Here is a 23,452-nt window from a genome sequence, read left to right as displayed (position 1 = left end):
TCTGAACCCCCAACGGTGGGCTACCTTGGACCAAGAACTAAGCCCTGTAAGTGTCTTACTTACCTGGTTAACCTAACAAATACTTACCTCCCCTAGGAACTGTGAAAATTGCACTAAGTGTCCACTTTTAAAACAGCTATTTGTGAATAACTTGAAAAGTATACATGCAATTTTGATGATTTGAAGTTCCTAAAGTACTTACCTGCAATACCTTTCGAATGAGATATTACATGTAGAATTTGAACCTGTGGTTCTTAAAATAAACTAAGAAAAGATATTTTTCTATACAAAAACCTATTGGCTGGATTTGTCTCTGAGTGTGTGTACCTCATTTATTGTCTATGTGTATGTACAACAAATGCTTAACACTACTCCTTGGATAAGCCTACTGCTCGACCACACTACCACAAAATAGAGCATTAGTATTATCTATTTTTACCACTATTTTACCTCTAAGGGGAACCCTTGGACTCTGTGCATGCTATTCCTTACTTTGAAATAGCACATACAGAGCCAACTTCCTACAGCACCCATCTCAGGCTTTGAGGGTTCAGAGAATAGCATGCTGAAGGAGCTAACAGAAAATGGAGTTCATAAGGAGGCTAACAGATGTATGGTATAAGTATTCTTTGGATCTTTTGGTCAAGGTGAGAATTATCTGCGATTAATGTTTTGTCAAGTTGAATAGAAGACGTTTTGTAAATAATAAGCTGAACTATTGTTTTTAGTCAGGTTGCATTGAGAATACTTGTTTTCACATCAAAGGAACTGATAATTCTAGCAAGAATGAAATTACCAAAACAAAGGATAACTGTTGCAAGAAGAAAGAGGAGACATAGACAATGACTATGTATAAGGCTACGATTGGTTAAGGTTCTGTTTCATTTGACCTCTGGCTCATGAGAAAGGGAGTCCTTTTCATGTTTGAATAAGAAGTGAGGAAAGAAGAGCATAATTATCGCCTCTGTGTCCTTGATAGGATTGAAACTTTCCATTATGAAAGTTAGGAAATGTTACATTGCCATCATCAACATTATTGTGATCAAATTGTTGGACTGCATCAGGGTCCGAATGGGAATAAAGATATGTTGTTTGCTCAGGTGGGTGGGAGAAGGAATGGAGTCTCTATGTCCGACAAAACTATTGTCTCTGCTTCTGGCATTGGTGATGTGGGTGTTGGAGTCTAGGATTTGGTTGGGGGTGTCCGATGTTCTGCCAGAGTAGGAGCCGGCAGAAGCAAGCTTGAATAGTGGCCGGGCTCAGGTCAAGGTTGGGTAGCAGAGTCTGTAGGCTACCCACTGAACATTGTATTGTATTGTAATCGTATTTATATAGCGCTTACTACCCCTGACGAGGCGTCGAAGCGCTTTTCGATGAGTAGCACGCTACTCCGGTATCCAACAAGAATTAGTGATGGATTAGTATAATTTAATAAGGAGTACAGTTTTAGTATTATTATGAGTTAATTTGAGTTGCGGATATGAGAGTTTGTTAGTTAGATTGACTGGAGTAATGGAGGGGTGGAGGAGGAAAGAAATCCAGAAGTGTTAATTGGGAGTTTATCCTTCATTTACTCAATCCAAAGGCTTGAGATGAATAAAAGGGGAGCGGAGGGGAAAGAGGATGTGGAAGGGTTAGGGAGAGCATAGTAGCAGAGTGAGATGAATGCAGGAGAATTTAGTGGGGTTGTGTGGGAGGTCACAGAGGTAGAGTGAGGTTTGGTGAGTTAGATGTGGAGGTGGAGGGATGAGCTTAGGCAGAGATATTTAGGAGATGAAAATGGTCGAAGGGATTTGGGATGAGTCCGAGTGAGAAATGGAGCCATGCAATGATCCACAAACATGCCAGGCACAGAAACAACATATACACATACATACACATATATATATATATTTATATACACACACACATGAATACACACACATATGCACATACAATACATAATTAGAATCATGGGTAAAAAATACTTAGTCTGACAGGTTTAAAGGAGTGTGTGTGTATTTTATTGTTATTGGTTTAGTTTCTGTAAAATGAGCATCGTGGCCTACCCAACCGGAGTATTTTCTACGAGTATGTCAGTAAGCATAACCTAGCAGGTTTTATATGCCCCGTTTATATTGTACACTAAGGGTCCGTGACCTTGTGTTCCTTTGGCAATGTGATTGTTACTAGTGCGTCTTTGTGGAGATGTCCTCGTGCTTCTGAGCATCAACAATGCACCACCGGAATCGGCGGTAAACGCAGTGGGGTCGTTTTGGAAAGCTGTCCATCATCCTGGTAAAAAAGGCGGGAATTCCTTTACCTACTTCGAGGGTGGACGGGGCGTGGCTCAGCGGGCGGAGCTTACAGGTGCTTTATAAAGGGAGAACATTCTACTTTGTGTCTCCAGGAGTTGAAGATAGAACCCGCGCGTCACAATCACATACTGATTACGCTCCAGTACATCATCAGTTCACCTCCAGGAAGGATTCTAGAGCTTTTTCTGCTATGGGATCTCTGAGCGCACAGCCTTGCTTTATCTTTGCCAAGCCCAAGAGTTAGGGTGGCTTGTCCTTTCCAGAAGCTGAGCTTCAACTGCGGTACCTGCTACGTTTATATGTAAGTGCTTCCTTTGAGGTTTAGTTTCTGTAAAATGAGCATCGTGGCCTACTCAACCGGATTATTTTCTACGAGTATGCCAGTAAGCGTTACCTAGCATGTTTTATATGCCCCGTTTATATTGTACACTAAGGGTACCTGATGGGCCACGGGGTTAACGTCTCCAGCAATCTTGTGTGCCTTTGGCAATGTTATTGTTACTAGTGCGTCTTTGTGGGGATGTCCTCGTGCTTCTGCACATCAACAACGCACCACCGGAATCGTTGGTAAAACGCAGTGCGGTCGTTTTGGAAAGCTGTCCATCAAATCTGGTAAAAGGCGGGAATTCCTTTACCTGCTTCGAGGGTGGACGGGTCGTGGCTCAGCGGGCGGAGCTTACAAGTGCTTTATAAAGGGAGAACATTCTACTTTGTGTCTCCAGGAGTTGAAGATAGAAACCGCGCGTCACAGTCAGATACAGATTACGCTCCAGTACATCATCAGTTCACCTCCAGGAAGGATTCTAGATCTTTTTCTGCTATGGGATCTCTGAGCGCACAGCCTTGCTTTATCTTTGCCAAGCCCAAGAGTTAGAGTGGCTTGTCCTTTCCAGAAGCTGAGCTTCAACTGCGGCACCTGCTACGATTATATTTGTAAGTGCTTCTTTTGAGGTTTAGTTACTGTAAAAAGAGCATCGTGGCCTCCCCAACCGGAGTATTATCTACGAGTATGTCAGTAAGCGTTACCTAGCATGTTTTGTACGCCTCATTTATATTGTACACTAAGGGTACGTGATGGGCCACGGGGTAAAAACGTCTCCAGCAACCTTGTGTGCCTTTGTGAACATGCTCCCGAGGGACCCGGAAGGGTACTCAAGATCTGGTCCTTGGCAAGTTCCAGATCCTCAAACTATTGTGGCATTGCTGAAGGCCCGGGAAAGTCAGGAGCATGGTTCAAAACTTTTCTATATTCGAGGAACAACTATGCTGCCTGGAGCTCAAGGACAGCCTTGTTTGGACTTTTTTTTTTATTCATTGGGATTCCTCTGAGTGACAGTGGGTCTTCAACTTCTTTTGGAGCTTTGCAACAGTAAGTTTGGCTTCACAGCTGCAGATGGCCTTTGGTTTTATCTTGGTATGTCAGTCAAACAATGCAGAGGCAGACATTGTGGGTGTTGGCCACCAATATCTGGCAATGACAGCCCCTGCTGGGTCTAAACCCTCTATTTTTAGGTGGGGCCATGTCCCATGCACACTGTGGAAATCTGAGTGAAAAGAGTTACGGCAAGCTGACTGGAATTGATGGCACTCCAGATTCATGTCAGAGGAAGCATAAAGAAAGGAACTGATGTTAGCACACATAGGTGGTGCAGATTTATTTGCCCAATGTCACATCTGGATGGGATGGATCGGATGCAGAGCCACATGACACCACCTACAGACGTGCAAGGGAATTGCTATTGAAAATTATCAGGATCCAGTCTGGGGCTGAGAGTATTCACAAGGTGAGGAATATGCAGAAGTCTTAATCAGAAAAAACATTTTGGTACATTGTCTATTTTCTCAGGCACCTGTGGAGAAATAGGAGCCACATTTGTCTTGGATATCATTTGAGGTGTGGGAAAAAAAAGTTAAACCGAAACTGTCCCAAATATCAAAAAAGGGCTCAGCGTACGGGGAATCCAGAACTACTAAGGGTTAATTACAAAGATGGCACTTCACTTTATACTTTTGAAAAACCACAATTTCAGAAGTGATCACCACCTAATACAATGATTTTTGTGCTTAATCCACAAACAGTGTCAGAGCTTTTAATGGCTTTAATGCAAGCTCGTGCAAAGGGAGCTAGAGACTTGTGTGGATACACAAAATTTGTGATTTACCAAACTTTATTTTGGTTCTATTTACACAATCAGAGTTTCAATTTTTTTTAGATGTCTCACTGAAAAGCAATTGTAGATTTATGGATCTGTGAGTTTTGGATGTCTGAATAATCAGCATGAGTTTACATTTTTTTTTTACCTGAGATCACAGTTCCTTTGGCAACTGTGTTATTTATCTTGGGGATAATCAAGATTAAGAAGAGGTGCTGAGGCGAATAGAGAATACAGTTCATTTCTACAGTTTAAAATAAAATGGATTAGCATCATTTTTGATTACACGCAGCTCTAAGTTTTTGACAGTCCACAGTTCTAAATAAAAAGAAAAGGGAGGTGAAACCTAATCTTTAACAAGAAACACTTCAATTTTATGAAAGACTTTTGATATTAAGAAAATCAATAGGTTTCATTCAAAATTCAATTATTAGCAATCATCTGGATGCAAATAAGGAAAGAACATTTGAGATTTATTTTGTGTTTGACACCTGGATCCCAAAAGTCATCAGTTTCAGCGAGATGTAGGGTGACCACCTTACTCCAAGTCACTGCGGACGTTGTTTCCAGTACAAAACTGTTGACCTACAAATCATTATTTTCAGGAGAGGGTAGTTAGATTAGTCTAATTAGTTAAGTGAAAGCAAATGAAGATTACAACACCAGAAATACTAGAGGGGATCACACTAAAGCATAGAACTGGAAACAGTGTTCCAACGAGACTGCTACAGAAAAAAAGGTAAAATAAGGGATATTTGAAAGCATTTTTCACAAATTCCTTCGAAGAGCCCAATTAAAATAAGATATACAAACAGATACAAGGACGAAGTTATAACAACATATAATAAACTATATATTTAAATATAATAAAACACCGTAGTACTTACAGTGTGAACATCAGCAGCCTTCAATGCCTCAGCAAGTACAGAATGAGAGAGAGGTCCAATTAATCGATATCTCACAATGTCCATGGTCAAGTCACTGGTTGGGGGGTGGAGAAAGGATGGAGGGAGGGAGAAATGAATATTATTAGCAGCAACTACTCCAAAACAAACTCACCTTGCAACCTTCCTTATACACAGTTTGGAGACATGACACTCACTTAAAGTTCCTTTCTATAGTAACAATTTGATGCTTAATATTTATGTCCTCTTCACATATATGCATAAGTTCATGATATAGGAGTATGCATATATATGCATGTTTTACACAAGCAATATAAAACATTCATCAGCAAAACATATAGGTGGGTGCAAGCACAACTACACACACACACACACACACACACACCAGCCCCACCAATAAATGGAATCATCCCAAGCATGAAAAAGATGTGGATGTCAAGGAGGGCATTGTACATAAAGCAATGACTGCGATATACCAACTCACTCTGTCTACATAGATACAGCATGATCAGACCAAAATGAACAACTGTGGAAATAATGTGGCACATAATGTTTTCAAAACGTTCAGGGTGCATCAGGTTTCTTCCTTTCAGATTTTGAGAAGTCTTTAGACCAGACCAAGGAGCTGCCTTGGTCCCTACGACAAGAGGATTTACAATGGAAGGAGCAAAGGTAACCACAATTCAAAATCACTCTGGGATCAACAGATCAATGTGCACATCAAAGAGGCTTTAATAGCCCTCACACAAGAACTAGTGTTAACATACATACCAAAAAAATAATAATGCTGGATTTGGAGACATTTAATAGAGCAATATTTCAGTCATACAGCAACGAAGCACTTATCCCCCGAAGTTGGGGATTCTGGGGCCTGTGCAGAATGTTGAGGCTTGAAATGCTCACATAATTGAAGCACTGTTAAGCTTGTAAGATCCCTATCTATGGGCTGGTTGACATCAGCTGCAATCAACCAAGGCTTGTAAACTAAAAGTGTTATTTTCTGGTTATACCAGATGGCTTGTGATGAACTGAAGATCAAGTAAAAGGGCACTCCATGTCTACGTTGTGTGAATGGAAAACGTAAGGGTTTGAGGCAGCCTTTGGCAGACTGAATGCAAGGTCCTAGACAGACCACAGCTGGCCAGTCAGCTGCTTGTGCTACTGCGTTTGGTAGGCATCAGCACAAGGAGTCCAGGAATCTGGTGCATGCTCCATTTGCCTAAACAAACTCGAGGCCTTGCAACAGAACCAATGCTAGCATTGGCTAAGAGAGGGGAAAACCTTTACTTACCCTCAGATGGAGAATCACATTTTGATGATGCCGGAAATCTAATGGAGTTTTAGACAACTATTTTAACTGACTTTTTCGAAAGGTTAAGCGTTAAGTTATTCTTTGTCATCAACTTACTGAGGATTAGAGAGATGAAGGTCCTCTTGCCACAGCACCCACGCAGGCTCCCTTGCCACAGCAGCCAAGGTAGGACGTGCTGGATTAAAAAGAGCTTTGGTATGCTGCTCATACCACCAAGTAATAATCTCTCCCCTGCTGAACTTCTACCTGTGACCCCTGCTGCAACCCAGAGCTTCCACATTGGCACGGCTGGAAGCACTCCTGTGCCACCTTGGAACACTGTGTGTCCAGGTGAAAACCTGTCGTCTTTGTTTTGTTAACGAAGCGAGCTGCTCACCTTTAGGTTGTAAAATGAGTCTCAGTGTTAGAATAAATGCTCCCAGTAAACCGAAGCAGTCAATCACTAGCAGGTCACACACCATGCCCTGGAAAAAAGCAGTATTGTTGAAACACGATGGAGTCGATTCCTCACAGGAGGGTATGCTATGTCTCCTCCACAATGCATACTCATTTAAATAAGTTGAGCAAGCACTTGCATATGTAAGACACATCTTTACCAAGGACCAGAAGCAATAGGAGTCACTTTATAATCATGAAAGCAGCTCAAAGCCAATGTGAAAAGTCTTGAGTTCAGCTATACATGCAATCATCATACATTAGCCTTTCCAGTATCAATCAAAAACGGCAAACCATTGAAATCCCTCTTTTACGAACATATCATTGCCAATTTTTTTTATTTCTAAGCACAAGTATATCAAAATAACTCAAGCTAGAGTTGCTCTTTGAGTGAGTTACAGGTTGCATTTCAACATGCCAGGCAAGATTGGTCTGGTAAAAAAAAATTCAAATAGCCAGTATGTAATTTTCTTTAATAAAAGAAACCTACAAACTAAGGTGTGTCTTAACACTGAGACTAGATAGCAAAATAGTTTTCAGAAAATGTTTCTGCAGCAGTCCTAGAACAAGGTACCCTATATGAAGGGTGCTGATCTCTGACCAAAGAGCCATGCTGTTAAAGCCTTAAGAACAAGGTTTTTACCGTTGGTAACACTCTTTCTGGTGAGCACTCCATCTAATCACAGATTCCTCACCTTTACAGTAACCCAAGGTGCCAGACAGGACTTACACAATTTTCCACCAATAGTCCTGTGTGGAGATGGCCGATGGCACTGTATGGCTCTGCAGTAACACTACACCAGAACTAAACTGAAGGAGCAGACACATAAGCACCAATCCTGCACTTAGATGATAGTTTCCTGTGTCTTTCTCTGTCCGTGCCATCAGACATGGAAACTAGAACACGCTGCCTGAGACGATGTGATGATTCCTGACTTAGGCCCTTTTTTAGACAGTAAAGAAGCCACTCCACAGAACATGGGAGGGTAGTGAGGAATCTGAGGTTAGCTATAGTATCCACCAGAAAGAGTGTTACCAAAGGTAACTCGTTCTGATGCATACTTCTAACCACAGATTCCTCAACTGTAGAAGAGATGCCACAGAAGTACCTCTAAAAGGTGTGAGGGGGAAGAGGCGGTGTCTAGAGCGTGAACCCAGATCAATAATTCTGGCAGAACCGAGCAAGTGACTGTCAAAGCAGAAGTATTTTGTGACCATATGTATTTGTGCTTGTTTCACAGTCTGGCAGATGTACAGAACAGGCACCCCTCACACTAAAGAGGTTGTGGCACTATTAGTACTGGTACAATGAGTACAGGCCCTCAGGGTCTGCTTCTTGGGCAGTGTGTAGCAGATTCTATTAATGAGGACCCTTGCAATGGATTTTTGCAAGGCCTATAGGCATATCCTACCCACTCACCTCCTAAAGGTATATGCAGAGGAGTTCGCTGATGGAGTGCTATTACCAACACTGCATAAAGCGGTTATTTTGGTCCTCCATAAAACCCTGCAATACACTACTCAATGCACCTCTTATAGGCACTACCACTACTTAATTGCGACAGTAAAATGCTAGCCAAAGTGATTAAATACTGTCCCTTTTACTTAAGACAGTCTCTTCAATGCAGGCTAGTTTTGTGCCTTACAAGTCCACGCTATCTGCAGTTTTACACCAACTGAAACCAGATATTAAGACATCAGTAGTATTACTAGACGCCAAAAAGGCATTTGACTCCTTGAAAGGGCCCATTTTATGGACACACAAGGACAGTATAATATCCCAATGGAACATCTGACAATCATTCAACTACTATACTTGCCCCATCACAAGAGTTACTGTTACTAGTTCCTTTCAGATCCATTCCCAGTAAAGAGGCAATAGTCAAGGATGCCCCCCCCCACCATCTCCTCTAGTCTTCAACCCAGCCATGGATCCTCTTTCTCAACACCTCCTAGAACGCCACATACACAGGGGTCTCTACTTTCACTCCAGTGACATATTATCCATGCGGGCTGATGATATTTTGCTTTTTGTGACTCACCCGGAGGATAATGTGTCCCCTTCATTAGGAAAATTATCAACTTTGGTAGATACTCTGGTATCACCACCACCTGGGATAAAACGGATATATTTCTGTTAACCAGAAGCATGGAGAGCCCGGTCCTCTGGAGTACCTGGTGAGAGGTTATTATACATCTCGTCTACGAACCGGCCATTGACCAGCTACAACAACAAAACACCTGAAATAAGCTCCTCTAGTATTTGGCAGGCAGAGAGTCACAGTTCAAAAATGGTGGTTGTTAAGTATCCCTATTCCACAAAACAGGCGTTTTTTTCATCCTCAAATCCCTATTGATCAAACTTTTCTGGACCAACAGAACTGCCAGTATTTGGTGGGACACAAGGACTCTTCCCTATGAACGTGGTGGCTCTGATGGCCCCAATTTGTAATTTTACTACGCAGCGCAAAGTCACTTAACTGTTCATTGATATCGCCCAGACCATGTTTACTTTATTTAACACCCAAACGGGATGAGGTGGGTGGCACACATTGGGCATCAATACTTCCCCCGGGACTGCCTAAACCACAAAGGAAAGTGAAAACAGTAGCTACAATGTACTGCGAGTAGTGTATGCTCTGTTGCAGAATGGAGACTTCCTATACTCGCCTGTACATTGTCTTTATAGTAATCCCATTTTGCCCCCTACTTAGGAACGAGCTGTACATAAAACATTGCCGAAAAGGGCCATATCAGACTTGGGTCACCTGTGCACAGACGTACTTTTTCTTAAACAGATTCCAGGCGCATGGGAACCACACAACCTTAGATATCTTTACATATGCCAGGCTTCAGACTACTGTCTAGTACAAACTCCTGGAGCATCCTTTGGAATCGGCTGACTTCATGTCACTGACTCAGCTGATTACCTCCTTCGACACAATGCTACGGGTGTCTTGGCTTTAGGCCTGTGTGTCACAAAACTGCATGACCACCACTGGGCTAGGCTAGCGGGTATGGGACACGCACACAGGCATGCCTTTGTCTGATGCACAATGGCAGTATTGTTGCACACAAACAGATGTATACCCCTAGATTACCGACAAACTCCTACATTTTAAATACTGACACAGGGCATACGGTAGGCCAGCCCACCAGCACCATATTCACCCAGACTCTCATAGATTCACGCTTTGTGGGGCAGAGCATGCAGGCTTATTACATCTATCTTGGGCATGCCTCCCGGTTTTTGCCTATTGACGCGCAGTTCTGAACATGTTGGAAAAGATGACAGACCATCACCTAATGGCAAATGTAGTCATAAAGCTCACAGGTTATGTTAAAGATGCACCTTACGCAATAAGACGCTTCACATCAATAGCACTGGAGGGGTTTGCTTGATTAGAAAGAACAATGTTACTTACCCAGTGGGCATCTGTTCATGGCATGTAGTGCTGTAAATTCACATGCTTGCCATCTAGTGTTGGGTGCGGAGTGTTACAGGTTGTTTTTGTTTGAAGAGTCTTTTCGAGTTGCAGGATTGAGGGACTCCTCTCATTGATACTGCGCATGGGCATCAAGTCCTTTGTTAGATTGTTTTCCCGCTGGTGGGTGAGGAAGGAGTGTATAAAGAGTACAAAGAAAGATGTCCATGCAATGTATTTACATATGTACAATAGTTATATATTAATGTGGCTAAAGGCGTCCGGGGAGGTGGGAGGGTGCATGTGAATCTACAGCACTACATATCCACGAGCATATGTCTACCGGGTAAGTAACATTTTCTGTTCAATGGCCTGTGTGGCTGTAAGTACACATGCTTTGCATGGACTGTAAAGCAGTCCCTCCCTCCTTATAAATGGTGGCTAGCCTAGCCTATAGGAGTTGCAGTTGACTGAAAAAGTGTTCTGAGAACTCAGTGGCCAACAGTGGCTTGTCGGTGTGCTAATATATTTACACAATAGTGCTTAGTAAATGTATGCAGAGTAGACCATGTAGCAGCTTTACGTATATCCGCTAAGGGGATGTCACATAGAAAAGCCACAGGAACACCTTTCTTTCTAGTGGAGTGTGCCTTGGTTGTGATAGGTAACTGCTTTTTGGCTTTAGCATAGCAAGTTTGAATACATTTGATTATCCATCTAGCGGTACCATTTTTTGATATTGGGTTACCCTTATGATGTATTGAAATACTGAATAGGAACCTGGCCTGGTGTGTGGTGGGTACCTATGGTACTTACATCTTATATGAGGTCCAGGTATCCCCTTTCAGTGAAGTGTAGGCAGTGTCTAGAAGCCAGGCTCTCTAGAGGTAGCTGTGGATGAGCAGCCAAGGCTTATCCAGGAGACATGGAAAGCTCACGCAAAACCACTACAGTCACACAGTACTTACACAAAAGAAAGAAAACGCTTGGTTGTACAAAAATAAAGGTACTCTATTTTTGGGACACAGTATCAGAAAATACTAGAGAGGCAACCCTCCAATAGGAGGTAAGTACATACCATATTATATACACACACACACACACACATTCTAATAAACAGTAAGAGGCATAAAATTTTTAGAAAACTGTCAAATAGCAATATGCAATAGTAGCCCTAGGGGGACCCAAACCATATACTTAGAAAGTGGAATGCGAACACAGGGCCCCCCACTTAGGTAAGTAAATCATTTAGAGGGGAGCTGGGAGTACTAGGAAGCTACACAGGTAAGTAATGTAGTACCGCCCCCCCCCCTCCCACCCCAGGAGGAAGTGCTGGGGGCTGGAGCTCAATGTCACTTGAAGTTCCCCTTGGAGGTTAAGCAAACAAGCCTTGCCAGCTGCAATGGACTTGGTACACGGGGGTACTGTCTTGCGTGGAGTGGAAAGGACTTACCACCACCAAAGTGCGACAGCTGGTAGAGAGGACCAGGGCAGACTCTCCGGATCACCACCTGTAATGCAGGTCCCACACCACTCTCGATGAGGGAAGATCCACGTAGCCAGTCGTCGATGCAGCCAGGTACCTGTAGTTACAGGGGAGTGATGCCTTCACACCTCCAAGGGAGATTCCTTCTTCTTGTGCAGGCTGAAGAGCTGCAGTCTTCTTAGGATGCACAGCCAGGGAAAATGTTGAAAAGCTGGCAGGAGTTCCGGATACAATGTTGCAGAAGAGTCTTCCTCGTGGATCTGCACCTCGTAGGTTCCGGGGGAAGTCGAAGCAGAAGTTGCGAAGTTGGAGTCTTGCAAGCCGAATCTGAGGACCCACCCAAGAGGAAGACCCTATATAGCCCAAAGAGAGGGCTTGGTCACCTAACCAGGTAACTACCTATCAGAGGGTGCCTCTGATGTCGCCTGCCTTGCCTGGTCACTCAGATGCTCCTAGAGTTCCCTGACAACCTTGGAATCAAGATGGCAGAACTCAAGGACCCTCTGGAGGAGCTCTGGGCACCACTTCTGGGGTGGTGATGGACAGGGAAGTGGTCACTCCCCTGTCCAATTTAGCTCCAGAGCAGGGCCCGGGGGTCCCTAAACCAGTGTGGACTGGTTTATGCACAGAGAGCACCAAATGTGCCCTTCAAAGCAACGCCAGTGGCTTGGGAGGCTACCCCTCCCAAGCCAGTCATACCTATTTCCAAAGATAGAGGGTGTTACCTCCCTTTCCCAAAGGAAATCCTTTGTTCTGCCTTCATGGGCTTGCGCAGATCAAGCAGCAGGATAGAAGAAATCTGCCTAAGGGATGGCAGTAGCTGGTGCTGCCCAGAGAACCCTGTAAGACTGGTGGTAGCAATGCTGGGGGTCCCCTAAGGAGCCCCAGAGTGCATGGAATCATATTTCCAATACTTGCAACAGAGTTGGGGTATAATTCTGACATGTATGATACAAAACATGCCCAGCTTCAGAGTTACCATTATATAGCTGGACCCAGGTAGTGACCTATGTCCAGTACATATATAAAATGGCACCCCGCACTCACAAAGTCCAATAAAATAGGGCTGGAATTCGTGGGGGCACCTCTGCTGGTGCAGGGGTGCCTCACACACAGGTATCTGCATCCTGCCCTCTGGGCGGGGAGGACCTACCATAGGGGTGACTTACAGAGACCTGGTGCAGTGACCTGAAGCGAAACCGGGTGCGTGCAGCTGGTTCACGCAGACTACAATGGCAGGCCTGCAGAACCCTTTGCATGGGCTCTCTTTGGGTGGCAGGATAACTGCTGCAGCCCATAGGGATGCCCTGGAACCCAATCCCTGGGTACCTACGTACCATATACTAGGGACTTACATGGGGGCACCATTATGCGAATGTGGGGAGAAAAGCTTAGTAGCAACTAAATTTGTAGGTGAGAGCATAATCACTACAGGCCTGGTTAGCAAGATCCCAGTAAACACAGTCAAACACACTGACAACAGGCAGAAAATGGGGGTAACCATACCGAGAAAGAGGACACTGTCCTACAAAAAGTTGTTTTGATTTCCTAAACTCTTTGGTTTTTTCAATATAATACATGAAAGCCTTTTAACATTGCGTGTAAAGAGCTTTCTGCTACAGTCTGGTTGTGGAAAGAAGACTGGTTGATATGGAATTGTGAGACAACCTTCGGAAGGAATTTAGGGTTTATTCGAAGAACTACTCTGTCCCTGTGTATTTGGAAGAATGGTTCTTCTAAAGTTAAAGCCTGGAACTCACTAACACATCCTGGGGAAGTTATAGCCGCTAGGAAAGCCACTTTCCATTAAAGGAACTGTAACGGACATGAATGCAAGGTGGATGACCATGAGCTTAGTAGGAGAATCATTAAGATTCCGGTATGGTGCTAGAGGTATCCTAGGTGGAATGACTCTTAAGCTCTTCCATGAAAGCCTTAATAACTGGTATTCTGAATAGAGAGGTGTATTGCCGGTTTTGGAGATATGCAGCTATAGCTGCTAAATGAAGACGAATAGATGAAAACGCTAATTTCACTTTCTGCAAATGCAACAAATAATGTCTTGAAACGAAGCTTTGAGTGAGTCAAAGTGTTTAGGTTGACAATGTCATACAAAATGTTTCCATTTTGCAGCGTAACACTGTCTGACTGTAGGTTTACATGCTTCTCTCAGAATGTCCATACATTCTGGTGGTAGTTTTAAGTAACCAAACTGACTTCAGGAGCCATATCGCAAGGTTGAGTGATTTGGGGTTTGGATGCCTTATCTTGCCTTGATTCCGAGTATGAAGGTCCGGCATGTTGGGGAGCTTCTCATGTGGAACTAGTGACAGATCCAGAGGTGTTGTGAACCAAGGTTGATATACCTATGTGGGAGCGACAAGTATTTTAGTGACAGAGGTTTGCCTCAATTTGTGATATAGAGATGGGATGAGTAGGAGAGGCGGAAAAACGTAAGCAAATATCCCTGACCAATACATCCATACAGCATTGCCCTTGGACTGAGGGTGTGGGTATCTCAACGCAAAGTTTTGGCATTCTGTATTTTCTGTGGCGGCGAAGAGGTCGATTTGGGGTGTTCCACACTTTAGGAAGTACTGTTGAAGGACTAGTGGATGGAGTTCCCATTTGTGGACTTGTTGCTGCATCCTGATAAGCAGGTCTACACATTGGTTGTCCGTGCTTGGGAGATACTCCGCCACTAAGTGAATGTGGTGGTGAATTGCCCTTGTCCATACTGTCTAAGCAAGATGTGACAGCTGAGATTAAAGTTTCCCCCCTTCCCCCCTTTTGCAGATAATACATGGCTCTCATATTGTCTGTACGGACTAGAACCACGTTGTGCAAGAGGTGTGGAAGAAAAGCCTTCAGTGCTAGGAAGACTGCCTGAAGCTCCAGGTAATTGATATGTAAAGACTGATGACTGGGATTCCCAGTGGTTCCCAACCTTTTGGGTTCTGTGAATCCCCATTTTATCATTACTGGAGCCAAGGAACCCCCACTGATACTTTTTTGGAATCTGGGGACCCCCCCCCCCACTGAGTCATTACTGAAAACTGGGGACCTGAACTGCCAATATTATTTAAAAAAAAATTGAAGCAGTTGCGGACCCCTTGAGGAGGCTTCGCGGACCCCCAGTGGTCCCAGACAACAGGCTGGGAATGACTTTGCATAGACTTTGCATAGACTTTGTATTGTGAGGTTGTGATGTATCTGTAGTCAGAATGATTTAAGGCACAGAGTCTTAAAAAAGGGGTCGCCCCTTGGAGAGGTTGGTAGAATTCAACCATTGCAGAGAATGGTGAGTCTGGCGGTCCAACAACACTAGATCTTCTAGATGACCCTGTGACCAAGACCACTGATGAGAGAGTCTGCTGAAAGTGGATGCATGTGCAGTCTTGGCATGAGATACAATGGCAATGCAAAACACCATCATTCCTAGTAGTCACATCACAGTTTACACTGTTTAAATGTGTTTTTCCTGTAACTGGGAAATTAAGGTTAGAAAAGTTTGATTCAGAGCTGAAATTGGATATGCTAAACCTAGCTACGCATTAAGCACTGCTTCTAGATAAAGTTGTATCTGCAAAGGTTGAAGATGTGATTTTTGAAAGTTGATTGTGAATCCCAGAGTGTGAAGGAGATCCACTGTTAGCTAAGTGTGTAACTGATAGTGTTGTATGCTACTGGCTTTGATGAGCCAATTGTGAATTTGAGAGAAGATATGAATGTGTTGATGTCTGAGATGTTCTGCAACTACTGCTAAGCACTTTGGGATGACCCTGGGAGCGGTTTTGACCCCGAAAGGTAAAACCTTGAACTGCTAATGCTTTACCGCATTTACGAATCTGAGATATTTGGGGTGTGATGGGTGAGTGGGAATATGAAAGTAAGAATCATTTAGATCTAACTCCGCCATAAGCTCGCCTTGCTATAACAGTAGAATGACATCTTGGAAGGTGACCATATGGAAATGCTCTCAAAGAATGTAGAGATTTAACGGTCTGAGATCGACGATTGGCCAGAGTGATCTGTCCTTCTTTGGTATAAGAAAGTATAAGGAGTATACTCCTGATCTCTGATGTGATAAGGGGAATGGTTCTATGGCCCCTTTGAGAAGAAGGGTTTGAACCTCTTCTTTGAGAGGTGTAAGGTGTTCTTGTAAGAATTTGTGAGTGCGAGGGGGAATGTTTGGTGAATTGGAAGTAAGCTCCAGACAATAACCATGTTGGTTAATTAAAAAGAACCCACTTGTCTGTGGGCATATCGGACCATTGTGAGTAAAAGTATTTTAGTCTTCCGCCTAACGGAGAGGTGTGAGGTGGTGGAAGATGTGGGTAGTTACTGATAGGTATTCGAGGCAGATCCTCAGGAGGGTGATGCCTTAACCTCTGCCTTTATTTGTGCCTGTGCATGACCCCCTAAAGGAGCCTCTGTTATAAATGTGGATGGCTTCTTTGGTTTGGGAGGTGGCAGACTCTGTAGACAACGGTTTGAAGCCTTCCCTGTGGCCGACAAAAATTATCACGTTGTGTCATGTTTAGTAGTTCCCCCCACTGCTTTAGCTGTCTCCGAGTCTTTTTTACGTTTTTCTAGTGTTGTATCCACTTGTTGTCCAAATAGGTGTTCTCTATTGATTGGCACGTTGAGTACTGCCTGCTGTACTTCCGGCTTAAAGCCTGATCATCAAGGTCAAGCATCCCTGCGTATGATGGTGCTTGTGTTAATGCCACATCTATGGCACAACGAATGGAATGGTTGGTGATCGTTTGACCTTCCGACACTATTTCCTGTGCCTTTTTGCGATGTTTCTCTGGAAGGTACTGAAGGAGATCCTCTAATTTGTCCAAGTGGGCCATATCATACTGTGCTAACAGTGCCAGTGAACCGTCAATAGGCCAATTCCATTGTAGCTTGTGCTGCTACTCTTTTTCCTGTTGCATCTATTTTCTTACTTTGTCAGGAGAGGGTGAATCTCCTGTAGACTGACTATTGGCACGTGTTGGTGCAGTGCTGACCACATTAGAATCAGGAGGGATTTGAGCACGTACAAACAGAGGGTTTGTAGGTGCTACTTTGTATTTATCAACCCTAGGGGTGACAACTCTGGACCTTTCGGGTTCTTTAAAAATGTCATCAGCATGACAAAGCATGCCAGGTAGCACAGGGAGGAACGGACTTTCTTTGTGTGTAGCTGTAAGCATGTCAAAGAGGAAATCCTGTTTGATAGGGTCAGTGTGTTGCTGGACATTGTGGAATGCTGCTGCCCTTGCTATCAACTGCTGCTATGATGAAAGAATCTTCAGGTGTTGATGCTCGTGCAGGGTATAGATCTGGATCATTTGGTAATATGGGTTCTGGATCAAATGAATCCCATGGCTCTAGATCATGAGGTATGTCACCTAAGTCATCATCTTGAGGTGAGGGTGAGACTTGTGATGAAAAGTGTGGTATAGGAGAAGGTGTAGGAGAATGTGGAGGTGGAGGGGTGGAAAGAGGAATTGGAGAATGAAGCGAAGGAGAAAGAGAAGGCTGAGGCCGAATTGGAGCCTTGCCCTTGGAGGCCTTTTATTTGGGTGGGAAAATGCCCAAGGCCTCTTCAAAGTTTAACTTCCTCTTTAATGGAACGGGGGAAGCAATAATTCTTCATGTTGCTTTTTGAATGTGGAGCTGGCGCTGACTAGCATTTTTTACCTCTAAAATTGGTTCCACTGGTGAAGTAGAATCTGAAGTTTGACTGTAGTTCTTATGAGGCACAGTCTAGTGTTCCGAAATTTTCAGCACCAAAGTTTTCCGTCGGGGCAAAGGGGTCTGCTCCGAAGCTGCTTTTGAGGCTTTCTTGGTCAATGCAGATGAGTTTCATTCAATAGTTCGGGTTGATCACGGAGGTATATGTGAACTAGTCAAGCTGGAGGTCAATGCCGAAGACGGTTTAGGCTTGGCTATCTTTGGTGCCGGGCCAATAGGTCAGGCTTTCAAAGGAGATTTTCGGGTCCAACCATGGCCTGAAGGCAGGGGTGGTCCAGCAACCTCTTTGTGGGGCTTTTCAAAGTCTTTGCTTGCGGAGTAGGGGTTACTACACTCACAAGTTGTGTTGATGTCACTGGTTGACTTTCAATGACAGATTGTATATCTGACTCAGTCATCGATGGAGAAGACATCCTCTTGATCGGGCTCTTCCTGAGTGTATTCTTCCCCAAAGATAACAGGCATGTCCTCTGGAGTCTTGGCTGCCATTTCCAGCCAACAAGCTCTTCAGTCCATAGCGTCTTTTCCGATCGAAAATGAATTGCAGATGTCACAACTCTGTTCGTTGTGGTCAGGGGACAAGCACAGATTACAAACCAAATGTTGGTCAGTGTGGGGAAATTTAGAGTGACCTCGAGTCCAAAACTGAAATGGAGTACGTTCCATCAGCCCTGCATAGTCCGATGCCACGTGTAGGAGTAGGCCCAGATGGACCTTGAGTGGGTTCCCCAAGCTGGGATTCGGACCGACCACTCAATAGAGTGAAAATGCAATCAAAATACAATACCGTCACTCGTAGAAAGATGGAAGAGAACTGTTTTGAGGGTACAGAGTCAAGAAAAACCAAAGCAAGAGGCCCACAAGTCCGAACCAGACATCGGAGAAAAAACAATCCAACAAAGGATTCAATGCCCATGCGCCGTATCACTGAGGAGAGGAGTCACTCGATTCCATGACTCAAAAAGATTCTTCAAACAAAAACAACTTATAAAGCTCCAGATCCAACACTAGATGGCGGACTAATGCAAAATATGTATATCTACAGCCAAACATGCCATCAAACATTTAATTTCGAAGTTCTGAATGGTACAAATCATGGAAACCAGAAATTAATTCACTGGTTTGTTCAAGCTTTGAAACAGTCATCTAGTTAAGGAATATAATGAAGATTCTGAGAGCACCAGTCGCTTGCCAACACCGATGTTGATCACTCTGAAAGCAAGGTTTAGGCCAAAGGGAGGTTTTGCCACTGCCCCTGCACCCCCTCCCCCACCCCCAAAAAAACCTCAACTTTAAGACATTTCCTGTGAACTTTGTTGCCTGGAACATGAAAATGGGCTTCAGTTTGATAATCTAACATTGAAGGCCAACATTCTCAAAAATGTATGGAAGAACATTCCTTTTTGACTGCAGTTGTAATTTTGTCAGTACAATCTTCACTGACTTAAGGGTTTACATTTTTGTTCAAAACTTGAAAGTTAATGCTAATGGTTGGTAACTACTCCTGTATTTGAGAAAGCAGGATAGATGACAAGAGGGGCAAATGTGGTTTCTCTTCTTGGACAGTCTCCCCTCCTGAAGAGTCAGCAGACTCCTTTTTTCAGTAGGCAGGTAGGCTTCTAGGCACTGAGGCAGACCGTCAACTCCTACGGCAGAAAGTGCAACCTTCAGGAAAATTCTCCTCACTTCTGGGAGACTGGATGCAAGTTTGTTAAAAAAATATGCCCCTCCCACAGATGATTCTAGAAACATCTTTAATAGATAAAGGATCTGATCTGTGATTATAATTTGATCTAACCACCTTTAAGTCGGTACAGAGACTGAGATCACATGTTGTCTTTGGCATTAAGTAGAAGGCTGATCTCGTGGCAAAGTGGCACCTACAGTTAGCCTATTCTTTAAATTCTAATGTAATTAGGCCTTAAGGAAAATATCTTCAAGCAACAAATAAATAGTGTATAACAGTGTCGGGCTTAATTGGTGTAGTGCAACTGTGGTATGTGGGGAAGACAGCAAAAAAAGATTTAGCAAAGAATGAAGTATATGCTTAGTACTGCAGTGGCATTGAAAACAGATTATTCACTATTCGATTTCAACTAGCTGAGGATTCTTTCTGTTACTCAGTACGATACCAGAAGCACTACAATGATCACAACAAAAACATGATGACAATGATGTATTTCTGCTAGTTTAATTGATCTAGAGATTGTGCCTCTTCGGCAAAGGCTTTCCAAAAATAATTGCATATGCTGGAGAGACTTAATTCAAACACAATTATTTTTTCCAAATGATAACCAAAAGAAACATAATTGAAGCCTCCATAACTGGTCAAGAAACCATCTAAGCACCATCAGTAGTTTGGACTACTTGAGGTACTTTCTTAGCTCCCTTAGGAATATTTTTCTCCAAAGTTATTATCATGACTGGGCAATTGAGGATAGTATCCATTTTTTTGCCAGTGGCATGTCTAGTCAGAAAATGAACAGAAATATTCAGTGTTAGAAAGTGAGCTACTAGCTAAGAAAAAGGTTTGCAGTGAGTGGAGACATTTGCTGATAGGTATTAAGTATTTTGAAACAGATGTCATAGGAATTTACAAGGTCATAGGGGTTAAAGCCATGCAGGACATTATTTTAAATTCATTTTGATGGCCTTTACCTCATTTTGATATCCCAAAGGTATGAAATGTAAAGACGTGTTTCAGGAAAGATGGGATATGACTGAACATATTTTTGGATATCTGCAACCTGTCCCTTTAGCTCCAGTACAAAGGCATATAACATCTACTGACTTCATAACTGGCCTGGATGTCATCATTATGGTAGCAGTTGTTATTTTTTTCCAAAGATGGCTCAATTTTCATCTCTAGCTTTAAGTAGTCTGGGCATAGAGATGGCCTAATATTTTTGACAGGCATCTTCCCTTCATGATTTGGCAAACACTATAGTTTTGGAAAGAGCAACTAAATATGTTTCACTTTTTTTGAAGGCTCTTTAACCCCTTCTGTGCCGGGGACGTAATGGTTACGTCCACCAGCACAGTGCTCCTGTGCCGAGGACATAACCATAAAGTCCTCGAAGATGAGCTCAGAGGGAGCGCACGAAATGCAAAGCATTTCTCTTCCGATCATGTGATGGGGGCCTGAGAGGCTTCAGAGGGAAGGAAAGGAATCTCCTTCCCTTTGAAGTCTCTCAGAGCATTTTAGTAGCCAGATCGTGAAGCGATCTGGCTGCTGAAATGGCCACTAGACACCAGGGATTTTTTTCAAAAGGGAAATTGGCATCAGGGGAGCGACCCCTTGTGCAAGTGTCACTCCCCGGGGGGGCAATTTTTTTCAAGGGCCAATTTTTTCAAGGCCTTTTCTGCCCCCCAGGGGGCAGATCGGCCTATTGTTATTAGGGTGATCTGCCCCAAAGGGGGCCAGAAACCACCAGACACCAGGGATTATTTTATTTTATTTGTTTATTTGCGCATAAGGGGAGCAGCCCCTTGGGCAAATGACGCTCCACAGGAGGGCAAAATATTTTTAGGCCTTGTCTGCCCCACCTGGGGGCAGATCGGTCTATTATAATTAGGCCGATCTGCCCCAGGGAGGACAGAAACCCCTACACACCAGGGATATGTTTTTGTTTATGTTTACTTTTGTTTTTTATATATGGGGAGCGACCCCTTAGGCAAGGGTCGCTCCCCGGGGGGAAAATTGTATTTAGACCATTTCTGCCCCTCTTGGGGACAGATTGGCTGATTTTTGTTAGGCCAATCTGCCCCCAAGGGTGGCAGAAACCACTAAACACCAGGGATCTTTATTTTTTTGCGTCAATTTCATGCCAGTGGAGTGACCCCTTAGGCAAGGGTTGTTCCCCTGGGGGAGGGTGGGGGGTGGGGGCAGATTTACTTTAGGCCGTTTCTGCCCCCCTTGGGGCCAGATCAGCCTATTTTTATTAGGCCGATCTGCCCCCAAGGGAGACAGAAACCACTAGGCATCAGGGATTTTTTTGTTTTCCACCAATCGCTCCCTGGGGGGGGGTCCAATTCATTCCAAATCTTTCTGCCAACGAAATGTGAGGGGAAAGTGTTTTTTTGCCATATTTTGAGGTTTGCAAAGGGTTCTGGGTAACGGGACCTGGTCAGAGCCCAACAAGTCACCCCATCTTGGATTCGCCTAGGTGTCTAGTTTTCACAAATGTGTAGGTTTGCTAGGTTTCCCTAGGTGCCGGCTGAGCTAGAGGCCAAAATCCACAGATAGGCACTTTGCAAAAAAACGAGCTCTGTTTTTTTTGGGAAAATGTGATGTGTCCATGTTGTGTTTTGGGGCATTTCCTGTCACTGGCGCCAGGGCTACCCACACAAGTGAGGTACCATTTTATGGGGAGACTTGGGGGAACGCTGGTTGGAAGGAAATTTGTGGCTCCTCTCAGATTCCAGAACTTTCTGTCACTAAAATGAGAGGAAAAAGTGTTTTTTGGCCACATTTTGAGGTTTGCCAAGGATTCTGGGTAACAGAACCTAGTCAGAGCCCCACAAGTCACCCCATCTTGGATTCCCCTAGGTGTCTAGTTTAAAAAAATGCGCAAGGTTGCTATCTTTCCCTAGGAAAGCTAAAAGGCCAAAATCTACAGCTAGGCACTTTGCAGAAAACATGTCAGATTTCAATGTAAAAATGTGGTGTGTCCATGTTGTGTTTCCTGTCGCGAGCATTAGGCCTACCCACGCAAGTGAGGTACCATTTTTATCAGGAAACTTGGGGGAAACAAGGAATAGCAAAACAAATGTTATTGCTCCTTGTCTTTCTCTACAATTTTTCCTTCCAAATGTAAGACAGTGTGTAAAAAAGACGTCTATTTGAGAAATGCCCTGTAATTCACATGCTAGTATGGGCAACCCGGAATTCAGAGATGTGCAAATAACCACTGCTTCTCAACACCTTATCTTGTGCATATTTTGGAAATACAAAGGTTTTCTTGATACCTATTTCTCACTTTTTATAATTCACCAAATTAATTACTGTATGCCCGGTATACAATGAAACCCGTTGCAAGGTGCATCTCCTTCCTTGGCTCTGGGTACCTAGAGTTCTTGATGAACCTACAAGCCCTATGTATCCCCGCAACCTGAAGAGTCCAGCAAATTTAACGGTATATGGCTTTTGAAAATATGACATTGCAGGAAAAAGTTACTGAGTAAAATGTGGAAAAAAATGGCTGTTTTGTCACCTCAATTTCAATATTTTTTTATTTCAGCTGTTATTTTCTGTAGGAAAAACACCTGTAGGATCTACACAAATTACCCCTTGCTGAATTCAGAATTGTGTCTACTTTTCAGAAATGTTTAACTTTCTGGGATCCAGCATTGGTTTAACACCCATTTCTATCACTAACTGGAAGGAGACTCAAAGCACAAAAAAATAGTAAAAATGGGTATGCTCCAGTAAAATGCCAAAATTGTGTTGAAAAATTGGGTTTTCTGATTCAAGTCTGCCTGTTCCTGAAAGCTGGGAAGATGATGTTAGCACTACAAACTCTTTGTTGATGCAATTTTCAGGGGGAAAAACACAAGCCGTGTTCTGCAGCCCTTTTTGCTCATTGTTTTGAAGAAAAAAAATGAAATTTTTGCTGTGTTTTGGCTAATTTCTTTGTCTCCTCCAGGGGAACCCACAAACTCTGGGTACCTCTAGAGTTCCTAGGATGTTGA

General features: G+C 43.5%; 1 protein-coding gene across 2 annotated transcripts in view; it reads right to left on the bottom strand.

Annotated features, from left to right (window-relative positions):
• Positions 1-23,452, bottom strand: part of POP1 (POP1 homolog, ribonuclease P/MRP subunit) — a 287,819-nt gene that overhangs the window by 168,007 nt on the left and 96,360 nt on the right. For both annotated transcript variants that reach the window (XM_069220529.1, XM_069220530.1), the window contains exon 9: positions 5,338-5,431. In XM_069220529.1, the coding sequence (XP_069076630.1) occupies positions 5,338-5,431 (94 nt within the window). The remainder of the gene's footprint in view (positions 1-5,337; positions 5,432-23,452) is intronic.

This window comes from Pleurodeles waltl, chromosome 2_2 (genome assembly GCF_031143425.1).
Source record: "Pleurodeles waltl isolate 20211129_DDA chromosome 2_2, aPleWal1.hap1.20221129, whole genome shotgun sequence".
NCBI classification, from domain to species: Eukaryota; Metazoa; Chordata; class Amphibia; order Caudata; family Salamandridae; genus Pleurodeles; species Pleurodeles waltl.
The sequence above is the reverse complement of the archived record's forward strand: the minus strand, read 5'-3'. Positions and strand labels throughout refer to the sequence as shown.